This window comes from Notolabrus celidotus, chromosome 13 (assembly GCF_009762535.1).
Source record: "Notolabrus celidotus isolate fNotCel1 chromosome 13, fNotCel1.pri, whole genome shotgun sequence".
Classification (NCBI taxonomy): domain Eukaryota; kingdom Metazoa; phylum Chordata; class Actinopteri; order Labriformes; family Labridae; genus Notolabrus; species Notolabrus celidotus.
Window position 1 is genome coordinate 5,061,064 of NC_048284.1, and position 15,337 is coordinate 5,076,400.

Sequence of the window (15,337 nt, forward strand, 5' to 3'; positions counted from 1 at the left end):
TCTGACCACGCCCCCTTCGGAAGTGGATGTGCCTCGGCTGTCCAGCATGTTGATCTAATGTTTACATGTTGGCTGAATATACACGGCTGCTCAGAGATCACGTTACTTCAACCCTCTGAATCTGATCCAGAATCTGATCCTGACGGAGAGGCGCCTGCAGCAGGACCTTTCTGAAGGATTGGTCACAGATTTAGTGTTTCTTGTTGTTATATTTGTCAGTATGTCGACGTGTCTTGGTACACAGCTACAGCTACAGCTATGAACATGTAGCTATGTGGCTATGCTAATTAGCGCTAGCACTTATCCATGACAAATAAAAATCATCCACTAGATCTTCAAATCTGCAGACGTGGGGAGTAAAACCGACCTTTGTGTTTATTAAGACAGCCTACAACTAGCATGCCTCCCTCCTAAGCTCCTTGTTACCACACATGTGTGCAGGTAATGAAAAACGGAGGGGGGATTCAGTATTATTTTATACAGTCTATGGGCTGAACAAGCTCCGAGCTCTGACTCTGTGACAGACCGGATATTGTTGTTACGTAACAAAAACACGGAAGTCTGAAACGGCTCGTTTCACACACATTTACAGAAAGGTGGAGAAATCAGAACAGGGGCAGAATGGATTTTTTTCATTCTCGGGGGGTTTGTAGACAGGGACACATATTTCAGGTAAAGAACCATTAAAAAGTGAATTTTGCATGATATGTCACCTTTAAAGGGGACACAGAGAGAGAGAGTTTGAGTGTAGATTTACCCGTGATACACCAGGATTCTGTCTTTGATGAAGTCGAGGATGTTGTCAAAGTAGGCCAGGTATCTGATGTTGATAATCTGCCCCCTGCAGAAACACACAAAGATAAAACGGATTTCATTATATCAAAAAAACTTTCTTTGAAGAGGAAAGGCTTTAAGTGAGTTTGTCAGAAGTTACGCTGAATTAAAAACTGAAGAAACTGGGTCGTATTTCAAAGAATATGAATAAATCTTTTTAAGTCTAAAAAGTTGAGAAAACCCAGAGCGAGGAAATCGAAGAGGCAGAGGAAGAGCGTGTGACAGCGACCTCCGGGTGGAGCTGTTACCTGATGAGATTGATGTGGTTGTTGAAGCCTCGACTGAGACTTCTAGCGGGCATCTGGTCTAACCACAGGACGGGCTGGTCTGGATCTGCAATCCTAAAGACAGGGAAAGCGTATCAGTCTGTCAATGCAATACTTAGACCAGCTGAGGACAAGAACGCCGTCTTTTTTGGCCAGACAGAAAGATGAGAAGTTCACCTTTAAATCAAACCACAAGGTGTAACAACCACTACTCAAAGCTATCCGTATACTGATCTTACAAGCAGACTTCTCATGAGGACAGAGACGAACATCAGCGTCTCTCTAGACCTCATTTTGTTATCACAGCCAGTTTAAGAACAGAGGAATAAACCATAACCTGTTGCATGTCCCTAATATGGTCTGTCTGAAATTTTACACTGCTGTCTTGGCCAGGAGTGTTGATTACAAGGGAGTCCCTGCCAAGACAGCAGCATAAAGTTTCACACAGAACAGACAATAACGACCAGAGGACATAAAACGCTGCTTATTTATTGCCGTGTGAAACTTCATGCCACTGTCTTTGCCAGGTCTCCTTTGTAAAGAGCTTTTTGCATTTCATTGGCTGTGTTTATACGCACACCTTAAGGTTGCAATTGAGGTGCATGTTCTGGTTAAGGCAATGTACCACATAAGGTGTGGAAATATTCCCATATCCTTTTGTCAAATCATGTGTGCTCTATTATTTGTGTGCTATAAGTCATAAGAACCTTAATTCTCATTCACATCCTCAACAATGACAGAAGACAACTGGAAAAAAAAAAGGCAAGTGGAGCTCTAGGACTCATCATTCATGCCCATTAGAAGCCCCTGAAGAGTAGGGATGTAAGTAGGGGTGTAAGTAGGGGTGCACCAAAAATTCAGCCACCAAATTTTGTTTGGCCCAAAATGGCCCAAAATTGCATTTTTCGGTCTTCAGCTGAAATACTTTCATCAGCCAAGATGGATGGAGAGAACCCGCTTGCCTTGATTTTACTGAGGTTACACAGTCATAGCCATAAATGCAATGGTGCTAATAACTGGCATAAAAATTTATTTCAGTTTTTCGGTTTCTGACCTTGGTTTCCTCATTTTAGGTTTCAGCCAAGAATTCTCATTTCGGTGCATCCCTAGATGTAAGTATGCAAAAATCTTTCATGATCTGAGTTTGAAGATATGTCTCGACTTCAAACCAGGAGTGCAAACTTATGCAAACACAACTCCTTACCCCCTCGGGCTCAATGCCTAACCCTAACCCTTGGTGTTTGTCAGCGGGCTGTATACCTAAACCTAACCTTTGGGCCTGTTCCCAACTTAACACCTCTCCAGAACCCTTGCCCTAACTCTTACAACTCAGGCTCTATACCTTTTTTTTCTCCCCTGAATTACCTCCATTTATTTATTTTATTTTATTTCATTTTTTTTAATATAAGTGTTGCTTTAAGATACCAGACGGGTGAGAAACATGACAATACCATACACAATATACAAAAAGTGAAAGATAAGACAACAAGTGAACATTACAGAAAATAATGTGTGCGTGTGTCTGCGTGCACGCATGTGAGTGTGTGTGTGCATGTGAGTGGGTTTATGTGAGTGTGTGTATGTGTGGGTGTGTGGGCGTTTGTCTCTTTGTATGTATAATTGTATCAAAATAGGACAGTAGTTTGAGATAAGCTGGATGGGAAAAGGTAGTGAAGGCTCAGGCTCTATACCTAACCCTAACCCTTATATTGTCAGTGGACTGTGTGCCTAACCTTAACCACTCATCCTTTAAACCTAACCCTTACACTTGTTCTTGGACGGTGGATGTTTAGTCTTTGTCACTAGACTTGTTGACCTTCTGGTTGACCTGATAATTTATTTATTTAGGCATGTTCATTTCATCATGTCCTCCTTATACTTATATACACTTATGCACAAGTACATCCTTCTGTCACAACTGGTTCTGACTGGAACAGGTGACTGAATCGACATGCGCCGGCCCGTGCATAACTGTGACATTCCCATTCCAAACCGCCCATTGTGGGAAAACGTAACGTGCTATTCCGTTAAGGGTTAGGTTATGTCAGTGAGGATAAGGTGTTTACATGACTCATACACAATTGAGGCATTGCAATTATTCTGATTGATAGAGGAACATGGTGTGAATATAAACGTACTGAACAGGAGTATCTGTCTTCAGGGCTGTTTTCTGATATCTGTAATCCATAATTGCTCCTGAGCTGCACCTAATTTCTCTTGGCATACGACGAGGACATTGATTTTACAAATTGCTAATGTGGCTCATCAAGTCAATTATAGTGCACGGTTGAATGCTCTCACAAAAACTTAAAACTTACACCTAGAGACATAAAAAATCAACTTTTTAATTCACATTAACTCTCTTATTGAAGTGTTAAATGATCCTGATCACTTGAGTTCAATAAAAAAGACAATTCTGTCTCTTGACTCCATAAAATGTGTGAAAAATCTTCACTTTTATCCTGTGTACACTGTACACTGTACCTGTTACAAACTATAAGTGTGTAAGGAAAAACAGTCCTCACCTTCTCCATTTGACTGCTATATCAAACATGTCTCTCCACTGCATTTGTCTGGTCTTGCCGTTGACTCGCACTTTGGAGTTGCTCCATGTTCTGTGCATCGCCTGCATCACCTCCAAGGTGGCCATACCCATGGCTGAGAGAGTGCAGACACAGTATTAGATCATAAATCCCAAATATCTCATTCTCTTTAGGAGCTGCAGTGTTTTGCATACCTCTGTGTATCCTTCTGTTTGGTAGGAAACCAGGAGTGTCGTATTGCATTAGCGCCCCCAGGTGGTCAGCTGTGCATATTAACTTCTGGACTTCATTGCTGTAGCTTTCAAAGTTCTGCGGCAGCACGTCTCTGCAAACCAGAAACACAGGAAGACGGACAGGATGAGATTCAGCTGTTTTTTTTCTTATTTCTGGATTGCATCGTGGGAATCTGTCAACCTTTTGTTAAACAGAAGCAGCAAGTTTGAGCCTGCTGACAGATTTCGGAAAACATTTACCCTGAGAAATTAAACTTTAATGTCTCTTGAGGTGCTTTTTAATCACATGATAACTCTTATTCAACAGTGATGAGTGATAACCTCAATCAACATCCAATAAAACCAGGACACAGACACATTAGATATCATGTTAAACCACCCATACCTCTAATCTTGTCTTAATCTCTGAGTCATTTATGAGGAACAAAATCAACTGATAGTGACAGCTTGTGGTTGTCATTAAAGGATTAAACCAGCTCTACCTGAAGCATCACACTCACTTGATATGTGGCTGCAGGCCCGGCTGTTCTTCGTAGTCCTCTATAAGAAACGGCAGGTTTTTGGCCCAGTGGTTTTTAAAGTTCCCCGGTAAGTCCTGGTCCACGTTGTACTCTGCTACCGGGATGTCTAGGTGGGAGTGGAGGTAGCGAGAGTACTCTGCAGGAAACGCAAGGAGTGACAAAGCAGGGAGAGATCAGTATGCTGCAGCCTTAGAAAATGAAGTCATGTTTTTTGTTCTCCACGCTTTCCTAGTTAATTGCATCATATTATAATGCATCTGGGGCAGCAGCAGCTCAGTCTGTAGGGACTTGGCTTTGGAACCAAGGGGGGTGCTGACCCTTTTACAGACCAGAGTACAGAGGTCCGACTGGCAGCTGGAGATGCTAGTCACCTTCTGGCACCAAACCCCTAAGGGCTGGAGGTGCTCGTCCATTTTCAGCCCCTTCAGTCTGACATCTCTCCTTTAGTGCATGTCCACATGATCCTGTATCTGCATGTGTGTGTATATTCTAACTTTTGTGTGTAGCTTGTTCAGTAACAGAGTGAAAACCCTCCTAACTTAAGAGTTTAAATGGCTTTACTCTTTTAATTCAGAGTTTTCTTCTGTCTTTTTTCAACTGTTTCCGGATCTGTTGTCGTGGTTGAAGAGCTTACTAATTTAAAAAAATCCCTCAAAAGGACAAGTGATAACCAACCACTGATTTTGTGAACGCTGTGCTGTCGTTTCTGCTCTTTCTTGACTTTAGTTAAGAGTGTTTAGACAGAAGAAACACAGGAATATTGCGTGGCCATAGAGCTCACTCTGGATACATTTTCTCATAAAATAATCTCCTCTGAGCGGTGACATCCTTCACTCAGAAAGCTTCACTGTAGAAGGAGTAATGCTGCATTCATGTGCTCCTAAGATGGTCCCAGTTTCCAGGTTGAGAAGTCGTTCTTCTGACATCGGTGTGTTCAAGTGCTTTCAATTCAGAGAGTCTGATTTAACGTTACCTGACTGTTTCATCGAGGTGGGACGCTGATAAATACTAAAAAGGGTTTAATACCATATTAATGTTAAAGAATCTTGATCACTCTATGTGGACAACAACCAATAAAAAGTTGATGTGCAATACGTAAATTAGTAAAACGTTTCTCAACATTAAGAAAGCATCGTTTGCCCTCCATGTTGACGACGAATATGACGACAGGCAGCAAATTCTCAGCCGAGTTTCTGAGTTGTTTTTTCAACTTGAGCTAGCATTCACTTTTTTGATATGACCGACACGACATGAATGCATCACCACTTTAAAGACAGCCTCTAAATCCTGTAAATTCAGCAACAAACCTGAACTTATGTCTGATTTTTTAAAGCTTTGTCACTGCTAAATTTGTTTTTTAATACGTTTATTTCTCCTTTTTTTGCAAATCAGTATCCTCTATAAACTCTTTGATTCTTGCATTGTTTGGCTAGTTTCAGTTTATCTATGTTTACTGAATCTGTCACTGACAAATAAAGCATAAATAGTAATAATAAAAGTGTTTAAAGAAGCTTTTTTTTAATCGAGTGGTGACACTTGACGGGTAACTTTTGTGTGTTTCGATCATGTGTGTGCAGACGGGTCCACCAACCTCTGAGGTATTTCACTTTGAGGTATTCCGAGCTGGCTTTCTGTCCCAGCAGCGGGTCGTTCAACATGACTTTAGTCTGAGCTTTGATCCCCTCATAGAACTGACCCATCGCCACGTGGCTTAACCCCTTCATGTACTGACACACCTCGTTGTACGGCTCCAACTGGAGGCACCTCTGGAGAAAGGAGAGGAAAATACAAGAGGGTAGGGAGTCAGTGTTTGAGCATGCAGTATTATTTCTTATATCTTTTTTCTACTCGTGGACTGATGTGGATTCCTCTACCTTGAAGTTGCCTATGGCCTCCTGCAGGGAGCCGTGGTGGTACAGCATCATGCCTCGGAGCTGGAGGGACTGGATGTGGTTCTGGTTCAGCATGAGGGCTTTCTGGAAGCTCTCCATCGCTGACTCAAAATCACCCAGCTCTCTGGAAAGAGGAAGTACAGAGACAACGAGTGAGCTGGTGTTTAGTCGGGCTCTCATTTCCTTGAATGCAAAATCTACAGACAGATGACAGTTCCCAAAATCTTTCATGTTTTGAGTTTGAAGATTTGTTTTGACCTAAACCCAGACATGCAAACTTATGCAAACACAGTTCCTGAACCACTTGGCCTTAATACCTAACCCTTACATTGGTCAGTGGATGGTGTGCCTAACCCTAACCACTCTGACTGAATACCTAATCCTAACCCTAACCCTTGTTCTTGGATGGTGGATGTTTAATTTTTATCAAACAAAGAGAGAATAAGACAGACTGAGATTTACCTGTAGGCCTGCCCGAGGCTTTTATACGCATCTATGAAGTCTGACTTCAACTTCAGAGCCTCTTTGAACGTCTCAATGGCTTCCTGATGAGAAGAAAACAACAACTTTCACACAAAGACAGGCCGCTCATCATTAAGTAATCAAAACACAAACAACTTAACTCCCATTTGTCTGATAAAAAGGAGCGATCATGCCGCTTACTTTGAGCATCCCTCTGTGGAAGAAGGTGAGGCCTTTATACAACATGGCGATGGGCTGGTTCTTCTTCAGCTCTAAAGACTGCTGGAAGTCCTCCATCGCTGCCACATAGTCCTGACGAGGAGAGACACATCAGGATCAGAATGAAGGCGTGCATGTGCACAAATACAAACAGGACATGTGTTTATAAGATATAAATCAAACCTCTGATATGAAGAGCAGCGTCCCTCGGTGCCTGTAGAGACGAGCTGAGGGCTGCAGCTGGATGGCTTTGGTAAGATCAGCCAGAGCCTCACTGATACGACCCAGAGGAGACAGGATCTAAGGATGGATACACATGAGTGTTTAAGTTTGATACTAAATATATATTTGCCTAAAGATTGGAGACGCTTGTTCCCTTTATTTATAAAAGCAAACCAGCTGAGACGGACAGAAAGCTGAATGGTTGCATGATTAATTCATTGATTCTAGTTGATTTCCAATTGTGCAGAATTTATTTTTTGCAGAGGGAAACTGTTCCTCACTTTTCAAGTAAGGCTGATCATTCTCCTTTTAATAAATCAAGTATGATCATGGGGAATAGCACTTCATATCCACTTAGTTCTCCTACGCAAAAACAATAATAAAAAAGCTGATTCATGTTCATGAGAATCGTTGTTGTCAATTTAACATTCACCATCTTGATGCAAATCTGTCTGACTTTAGCAGAAGCAGGTGCAGGATAAGGACTCTTGTAATCGTGACTGTGTTACCTGCTACATCCGTCTGCTTTTGAAAAAAAAAATGTAGTGGTCGGGCAAGAAAATGTCTGGATAGAGTCAGGATGAAAGTTTTCAGGAATTTTGCTCATGTGAGAAATGGGATTATGCATGAGCCAACTGTGCATGCAACCTGGTACAGTCGCTCCTCTTCGTTCATTCTTCTTTCTGATTTTTCTTCATCAAACTTTGTGGGATTTTTCTCTGGCAGTTTATATAGAGACCTTTATTTTACCAGGTAAAAATGTTTGACAACCAGTTCTCATTTACAAACATGACCTGACCTAGAGGCGCCAACAGGAACACACACACACACACACACACACACACACACACACACACACACACACACACACACACACACACACACACACACACACACACACACACACACACACACACACACACACACACACACACACACACACACATATACACAGACATATAAACATAAATAGAACCAAAGTAGACTAGTAACAAGCAATGTGTGCAAGGTGTGAAAAAGCATGTGTGTATAAAAGTATGTGTGTAGTTTGTTGAAGTTGTGACTTCTTTCGGCCTTCCGTTGGTGAGAGTTGTGGACTGTTTTTCACGATGAAATCACCAACTTTAACTTTTACTTGCATTACTGTAGCCCGTCAATCCCTTTTTGTTTTTGTTTTTACTCATGCTCAGCTGGTTGAGCTGAAGCCGGCCGGCTCATCGGCCGAACCGCTGGATATCCCTGAAGAACTCTGGAGATTTAGGACGCATAGAGCTACAAGGGAGGAGAGCTGGTATAAGAAGACGGAGGTTTATGGAGAGGAGATAGAAGCTGGGCCTCTCCTCTCTCATCATGGGCAGCGTGAGATCTCTGGGTAATAAGATGGACAGGCTAACAGGACTAGCCTGGAGTCAGATGGAGTTTCAGGAATGTAGCATGTTGTGCTTCACGGAAACGTGGCTGCATCAGGATATTCCCTATCACAACGGGCGGACTGGGATAGCACCGAGAGCGCTGTGGGCCTCCGACCAAGTTATCTGCACAGGGAGATCTCACATGTCGTACTGGTAGCTGTTTACATCCCCCCTCTGCAAACCCGACTACGGCATCCAACGTTCTTAAAGCTGCCATCGCCAGACTCCAGACAGACCAGCAGAGTGCCCTCTTCCTGATCTCTGTGGACTTCAACCATGTATTTTCTACATAGCTTATGATTGTATTTGTATAACTTATTGTGTATAGAGCAACTGTAATGACTGAATTTCCCCCTCTGGGATAAATCAAGTATTTCTGATTCTGATTGTGGCCGACACAGAAGCCTATGCGCTGAGCCTGACATGCACCTTCTTACTCTCTGACTATTGTCTGATTTCTGTCCCTGTTTTTCCCAGTAGACAGATATTTTTTCCTTTAATGGAGATGTTTGGGATCAATTCATTTTAATGCAGAAATGTCACATATAACATCTTTTGGAATGACTCGAATTCATTCTTCTTAACATTTGAAAAATGAGCCTCTCCATGGTAAAGAAAGGGTGTTTCTGTATCACTCATAGCTCAGATTGATCGTGGGGTTAGGGCCGTAAAAAGGAAACAAGAGGATCAAACATCAACTTCAGAAATAAACGACTCTCATCAGTGAGTGTCTGTCTGTGTTCAGGGTCAGCCTCACCTCCGCTCTCTGCTCGTAGACCTCCGGCCAGTTTGGCTCCAGGGTGATGACTCTGTTGAGCTCGAACAACGCCAAGTCAGCATTCTTTATGTCCTGGCACAGAGACACAGAAACGAGAGGCTGTTATACGTTCAGCTGACGTGACGCTTAATGGAAAGTGAAAAGAACTAACAGCAGAGACACGAGCATCCTGGACCTGGAGGACACACTCCTGATTGAGTTTGTATTCAGAGAACGACACACTTAGTCATTCTGCGTTTACCTGAAACTGCCACTGTCACCAAAAACCAGCATGCCTTTTTTTTTCCAGACAAATAAAACCAGAGGCATCCAAAGAATGCACACGGACAACAACTCCCTGAGCCGTGATCAGGACGGGTTGACGTCATGCCAAGCAAATATGTCATCAAATAAAGGCAGACTGACGATACATGCACGAACAGTAACTAGTGGAGGATGAGTCATCTTTAGACTTTGCAGCTAAAACACACACTGAATGAAAACATCCTCATGCCACATGTGAATCCTGGAGAGTACATGTAGGGCAGTGATGATTACTGAGCTTTAGTAGTTTACGGCAGATAAAGGATCTTATAGAGCGGCAGAAAGGATTAATGATTAACCACAGAGGCTGCTCATAGTCTGTGTGGTGCATGTTACTCTCTTTTATGGCATGCAGGAGACTAAAGATTAATTTATTAGATATTACAAAGCCAGAGTTACATGAGACAGCTCCAATGAGTGAGCACTATTTCATATATTTGACCTATGACCTTAATTATCAAACTATAACCACTTCAAAAATGGAGTTACTTGAGATCCCCGGTATTCATTTAAGAGCACCATTTAAGGCGGTAGAACCAGGAAGTGTACCACACTACATAGTTCACGCCACACTGCTTTCTTGGAAACTCATCCTGCAATGCCAAAAAGGTGATCGGGCTCCTCGACTGTGGAGCAACCTGCCTGAATATCCTCTTTTAAATCACGTCTGAAAACGTGTTTTTATCCAAAAGGCCTTCTTGTAATATTGTGTTTTATCCATGATGCTATATTTATTTTTAATTTACTTTTTATGAATGCCGTCTTTTATTCAATCCGAGTCTGTATTTGTATTTACAATAAAATTAAAAACAGGCAATCATCAGATTTACTCTGAAAGGGCTTTTCTATAAAAGCCGGTTTTGAGGAGTGATTTAAAAGAAGGTATTGATTCAGCTGACCTCACTTCCTCAGGTAGGGAGTTCCACAGATGCGGGGCCCTAACAGAAAACGCCCCGTCACCTTTAAAGGATGACAAGGCGGGCTGATTGAACGGATAAGAGACATCTACCTTTTCATTCTGTACATCCTACCCCTTGGTCACATCATTCATCATGGACTCCAATTTCACTGTTACGCCGACGACACCCAACTCTACCTTTCCACCAAAACAATCAGCGCTGCCACTGTTTCCACCCTCACCACCTGCCTATCTGCAATAAAATCATGGATGACCACCAATTTTCTAAAACTCAATAGTAACAAATCTGAAATCATCATCATCGGCCCCAAATCCCTGCTCCCCTCCGCCCAGGACTTCAAGCTCTCCATAGACGGTCACTCAGTCACCCCCTCCCCTCAGATCAAGAACCTTGGCGTCATCTTCGATCAGACTCTCTCCTTCCAACCTCACATCCGTCACATCACCAAAACTGCCTTCTTTCACCTCCGCAACATCGCCCGCCTCCGTCCCACTCTCTCCAAATCTGCTGCTGAAACCCTAATTCATGCTTTTATATCCTCACGACTCGACTACTGTAATAGCCTCCTGTATGGTCTTCCCTCCTCCCATCTACAAAAACTACAATACGTACAGAACTCTGCTGCCCGGCTACTCACCCAATCCCGCTCCAGAGACCACATCACCCCTGTCCTTCAACAGCTCCACTGGCTCCCCGTAAAACAGCGCATCCATTTCAAGATCCTGCTCACCACGTACAAATCCCTCAAAAACCTGGCCCCCCCATACCTCACTGACCTTCTCCAGTACTACCACCCCTCCCGCTGCCTCCGATCCTCTGACTCCAACCTCCTCACTCCCATTACTAAATCCAAGCACCGTACCTTGGGGGACCGGGCCTTTGCCATAGCCGCCCCCACCCTCTGGAACTCTCTCCCCCCACACATCCGTGCTTCTGACTCACTTCATTCATTTAAGAAACAGTTAAAAAGTTACCTTTTCAAACAGGCATTCCCCACACACTAATTATTCCACCTCTTCCCTTGTCGTCTGCTTGTCTTGTATGTCTTTATTGTATTTATTTATTGTCTCTTTTGTAAAGCGTCTTTGAATTATTTAAAAGCGCTATATGAAACTTAGGTATTATTATTATTTTACCTGAGGAGGCAGCAGCTGGGCTCATAGGGGGTTAATAAATCAGTAATGTATGATGGAGTGAGTGTATGGATTTGCAGACCTTCATTGTCTTAACTCCTCAGTCACCTTTCATCTAAAGGTTTATGTTCAATAAGGAAAAGATCAAAAATCATTTGACCAATACATTTCTCTTGATTGATTTTGGAGGGATGCAGAATGTGGAGGAGTAAAAGTGGAAGTTAAAGTTAAGTACTGTAGGGAAACACTTATATTTACACCTCTGACTTTGATCTCAGAGATTTTCTTGCAAAATTATGACTTTATCATCGTAGAGAATGTCTCTCTTATTCCAACTACATTATATATATATTTTTACCACTTTTACCTCAGAGCATAATCAGGTCTTTTCTTTGAAACTGATGACTTAAACCGCAGCAATTCCAGGCTGTTGCTTTACCCCCCAATTTTGAACACCCTCCACACCCAGCTCTGTAATTCTGTCGCCATGAGCTACAACTACCTTAACGCTCCCTGGAACTCAAAAGTTGCTTCACAAGGTACACAGAAATGACAGGAGCATAAAATAAAGCCAGTGAGAAGACAAAGAACTATGAGATTAACATAAGAGCTTTGGAGAACAGTGTGTTCAAAGTCGTCACATAGTGCAGCTTTCACTCACCTGTAAACTTTTCTTCCCGTAAGCGATCCCTCTCCCATAGATGGCGCTGACCAGCTCTGGGTCACTCTTTATAAAAAAAAACAGAACATGTCAGGATTATAATCTCAGTTTGAAGAGGAACAGAGAAAGTTCTGTTTATATTCACGACTGCAGGAGGGAGGGATTTAGATAGTACTGTGAAGATGTGTGGTGAGGGAATTCATGCTTCTTTAGTTGTAAACTTTGGGAGAGGAACAGTGTCTGAATTATTCTTGCAGTTGCAACAGCTCTCAACTAATCTTTATCTATATAGCAACTTTCATACATACAAGCATGCAGCCACAAGTGCTTCACAAAAGAACAGAGAGGCTAAAACAATATAGATGTGTAAAACAATAAAGGCATGATCATAAAAAATACTTAAAATAAATACAATAAATACAATAAATATAGGTATAAAATAATAAATAATAATAATAATGCAGTCCAGGGCTAAATTTTAATTATATAAGTTGTGTCTTAAGTTAGGTTGAAAAGTCTGCACTAAACCATAAATTGAAACTAGTTAGTTTGTCACTTTAGTTGTGTCATTGTTTAGTTGCACCATGCAGATGTAAGGTTCATCACAACTACAGCAGCATTACATCCAAAATAACCAAAATATTGTTGCAGAAATTACGTTTTCACTCCGTTTGACCGATCAGTGAAGATCTTTTCTCGATGGGATGTTTGTTTAAGCGCTGACTTTCATGCCTGATTAACTCTGAGCAGGGCTGACGGCTGAAAATAGCTGTGAGCAACATTTAACTGACTCAAGACAAACTGTGAGTCTCTGGCATCTTAATTTTAGGGGTTGTGAGCTGGAGAGTTTGGGAACAAGGTGATAATTAATCTGCAAAGTGAAATAACAACAGTGACATCGAGTGGTGATATATGTTGTTATTGTGCAGATGAGTCTTTCTCTCTCTCTTCATCTCCCTCTAATCCCTCTCTCCAACACGGTCTCAGCAGATGTCCGTCTAACATAAGTCTGGTCCTGCTGGAGGTTTCTGCCTGTTAAAGGAAGTTTGTCCTTGCCGCTGTAACTTGCTAAATGCTGCAAAGTGCTCTGCTCATGGTGGATTAAAATGAGATCAGACTGAGTCCTGTGTGTAAGATGGGACTGGATCTTATCCAGTCTTGATGTTGGGTCTTTGTTAATAATAGAACATAGAGTACGTTCTAGAACTGCTCTGTTTGAAAAGAGTCTTCAGATAACGTTTGTTGTGATTTGGCACTATTTAAATAAAGATTGATTCAAATGTGGTCTTCTTTATGTTTTGTTAACTCAACTCCAAATCTAGATGCTGGGCTCATAGTGACCTATTCCCCCTCTAGAATGCTACGCTCTCAGCATGCAGGCCTGCTTGTCGTACCTAAGTCTCTAAAACTAGTATGGGAGGTAGAGCCTTCAGTTATCAGGCACCTCTCCTTTGGAATCATCTACCAGTCAGGATCCAGGAGGCAGACACCCTCTCTACTTTTAAGAGTAGGCTTCAAACTTCTCTTTTTGATAAAGCTTATAGTTAGAGCTGGATCAAGCTTGGACCAGCTCTTAGTTATGCTGCTGTAGGCTTAGACTGACACACTGGGATCCCCTCTCTCTCCCTGTTCCTCAAAGTTGCTAACCATAGACCTTTCTGGAGTGAGCTCCCTTGTCTCGTAGGTTCCTCTGGATCGTTGGATGTGCCAGACTCCAGCTGCTACAACTACTACTACCCATCTCACCACCATCATCTCTATCTCTTCATCTCCTCTATCCCTCTTTCCAACTCAGTCTCAGCAGATGTGTGTCTAACGTGAGTCTGGTCCTGCTGGAGGTTTCTGCCTGTTAAAGGAAGTTTGTCCTTGCCACTGTAACTTGCTAAATGCTGCAAAGTGCTCTGCTCATGGTGGATTAAGATGAGATCAGACTGAGTCCTGTGTGTAAGATGGGACTGGATCTGATCCTGTCTTGATGTTGGGTCTTTGTTAATAATAGAACATGAGTACGGTCTAGACCTGCTCTGTTTGGAAAGAGTCTTCAGATAACGTTTGTTTGATTTGTGTTTTGTTTACTCTACTCCAAATCTAGATGCTGGGCCAAGCTATTGACTATGCATGGTTTTAAAAATGCATGACACATAGCTTGTGCAACCACAACTTTTTCAAGTCAAAGTCAGACCTTAAAAGGACGTTTCAGTGGTCCCTACCCCCTTCTGTAGTCCGCTTACCTGTAATAACAGTGAGAAGTGTTTGATGGCTTCATCGTAAAGACCGTTCGCTATCAGGACGTAACCTATAGCTGTGAAGACAGAACAAACAACCACAAGTTACATCAAACTCTTCAGCGTGGGCAGCGTCTGTGAACGTAACATCGTGCAGACTTACCGAGTTCTTCGTTTATGTTGAGGTTATCTACGGGGAAGGGGATTTTTTTCTGCTCTATAAACAACTTGGCCTGATTCTGTGAAGACATGAGAAAGAAAACAGGAAAACACACACAGGTGAAAAAAAGTGACATAAAGAGAGAGAGAGAGAGAGAGAGAGAGAGCGGTGTCAAGTAGAAGACTTAATGTTTGGTTTCCTGTGTGAAGACGGTGGTTCTTCCTCGCACAAACGGACAGGAAACACTTAAAATTGTGAAACATGCAAACATATTCAGGTGATCGAATCTCTCTCTAGGACATTCTGTGAAGTTAAAATGAGTTCCTAAGAAGCGTCCCAGCGTCTCTCAAGGTTACTCTGACTAATAAGCTCCACAGAAGAGAGAGAAAAACATCCTTTCAAATGTCAAGAACGCTTACTGATGCAAAGCCTCTTCTTGTGTCGTGATTAAACGCTCACTGCTTCTATCTAAAGTTTGCTCTCCTTCTCACAGGGACACATTGTGCTCACTGTATAATCCCACACGGTGAATGGCAGAGTGACATCATGCAAA

At 42.3% G+C, this 15,337-nt stretch overlaps 1 protein-coding gene across 1 annotated transcript in view; it reads right to left on the reverse strand.

The window, feature by feature from the left end:
* ttc13 (tetratricopeptide repeat domain 13) overlaps positions 1-15,337 on the reverse strand; it is a 30,051-nt gene that overhangs the window by 7,439 nt on the left and 7,275 nt on the right. Inside the window, exons 3-16 of the mRNA XM_034700104.1 lie at positions 14,788-14,863; positions 14,631-14,701; positions 12,400-12,465; positions 9,362-9,454; positions 7,154-7,270; positions 6,953-7,063; positions 6,752-6,834; positions 6,272-6,413; positions 5,989-6,163; positions 4,377-4,533; positions 3,838-3,968; positions 3,626-3,758; positions 1,083-1,175; positions 758-841 (exon numbers count right to left, since the gene is read on the reverse strand). Coding sequence (XP_034555995.1) covers positions 758-841; positions 1,083-1,175; positions 3,626-3,758; positions 3,838-3,968; positions 4,377-4,533; positions 5,989-6,163; positions 6,272-6,413; positions 6,752-6,834; positions 6,953-7,063; positions 7,154-7,270; positions 9,362-9,454; positions 12,400-12,465; positions 14,631-14,701; positions 14,788-14,863 — 1,532 coding nt within the window. The remainder of the gene's footprint in view (positions 1-757; positions 842-1,082; positions 1,176-3,625; positions 3,759-3,837; positions 3,969-4,376; positions 4,534-5,988; positions 6,164-6,271; positions 6,414-6,751; positions 6,835-6,952; positions 7,064-7,153; positions 7,271-9,361; positions 9,455-12,399; positions 12,466-14,630; positions 14,702-14,787; positions 14,864-15,337) is intronic.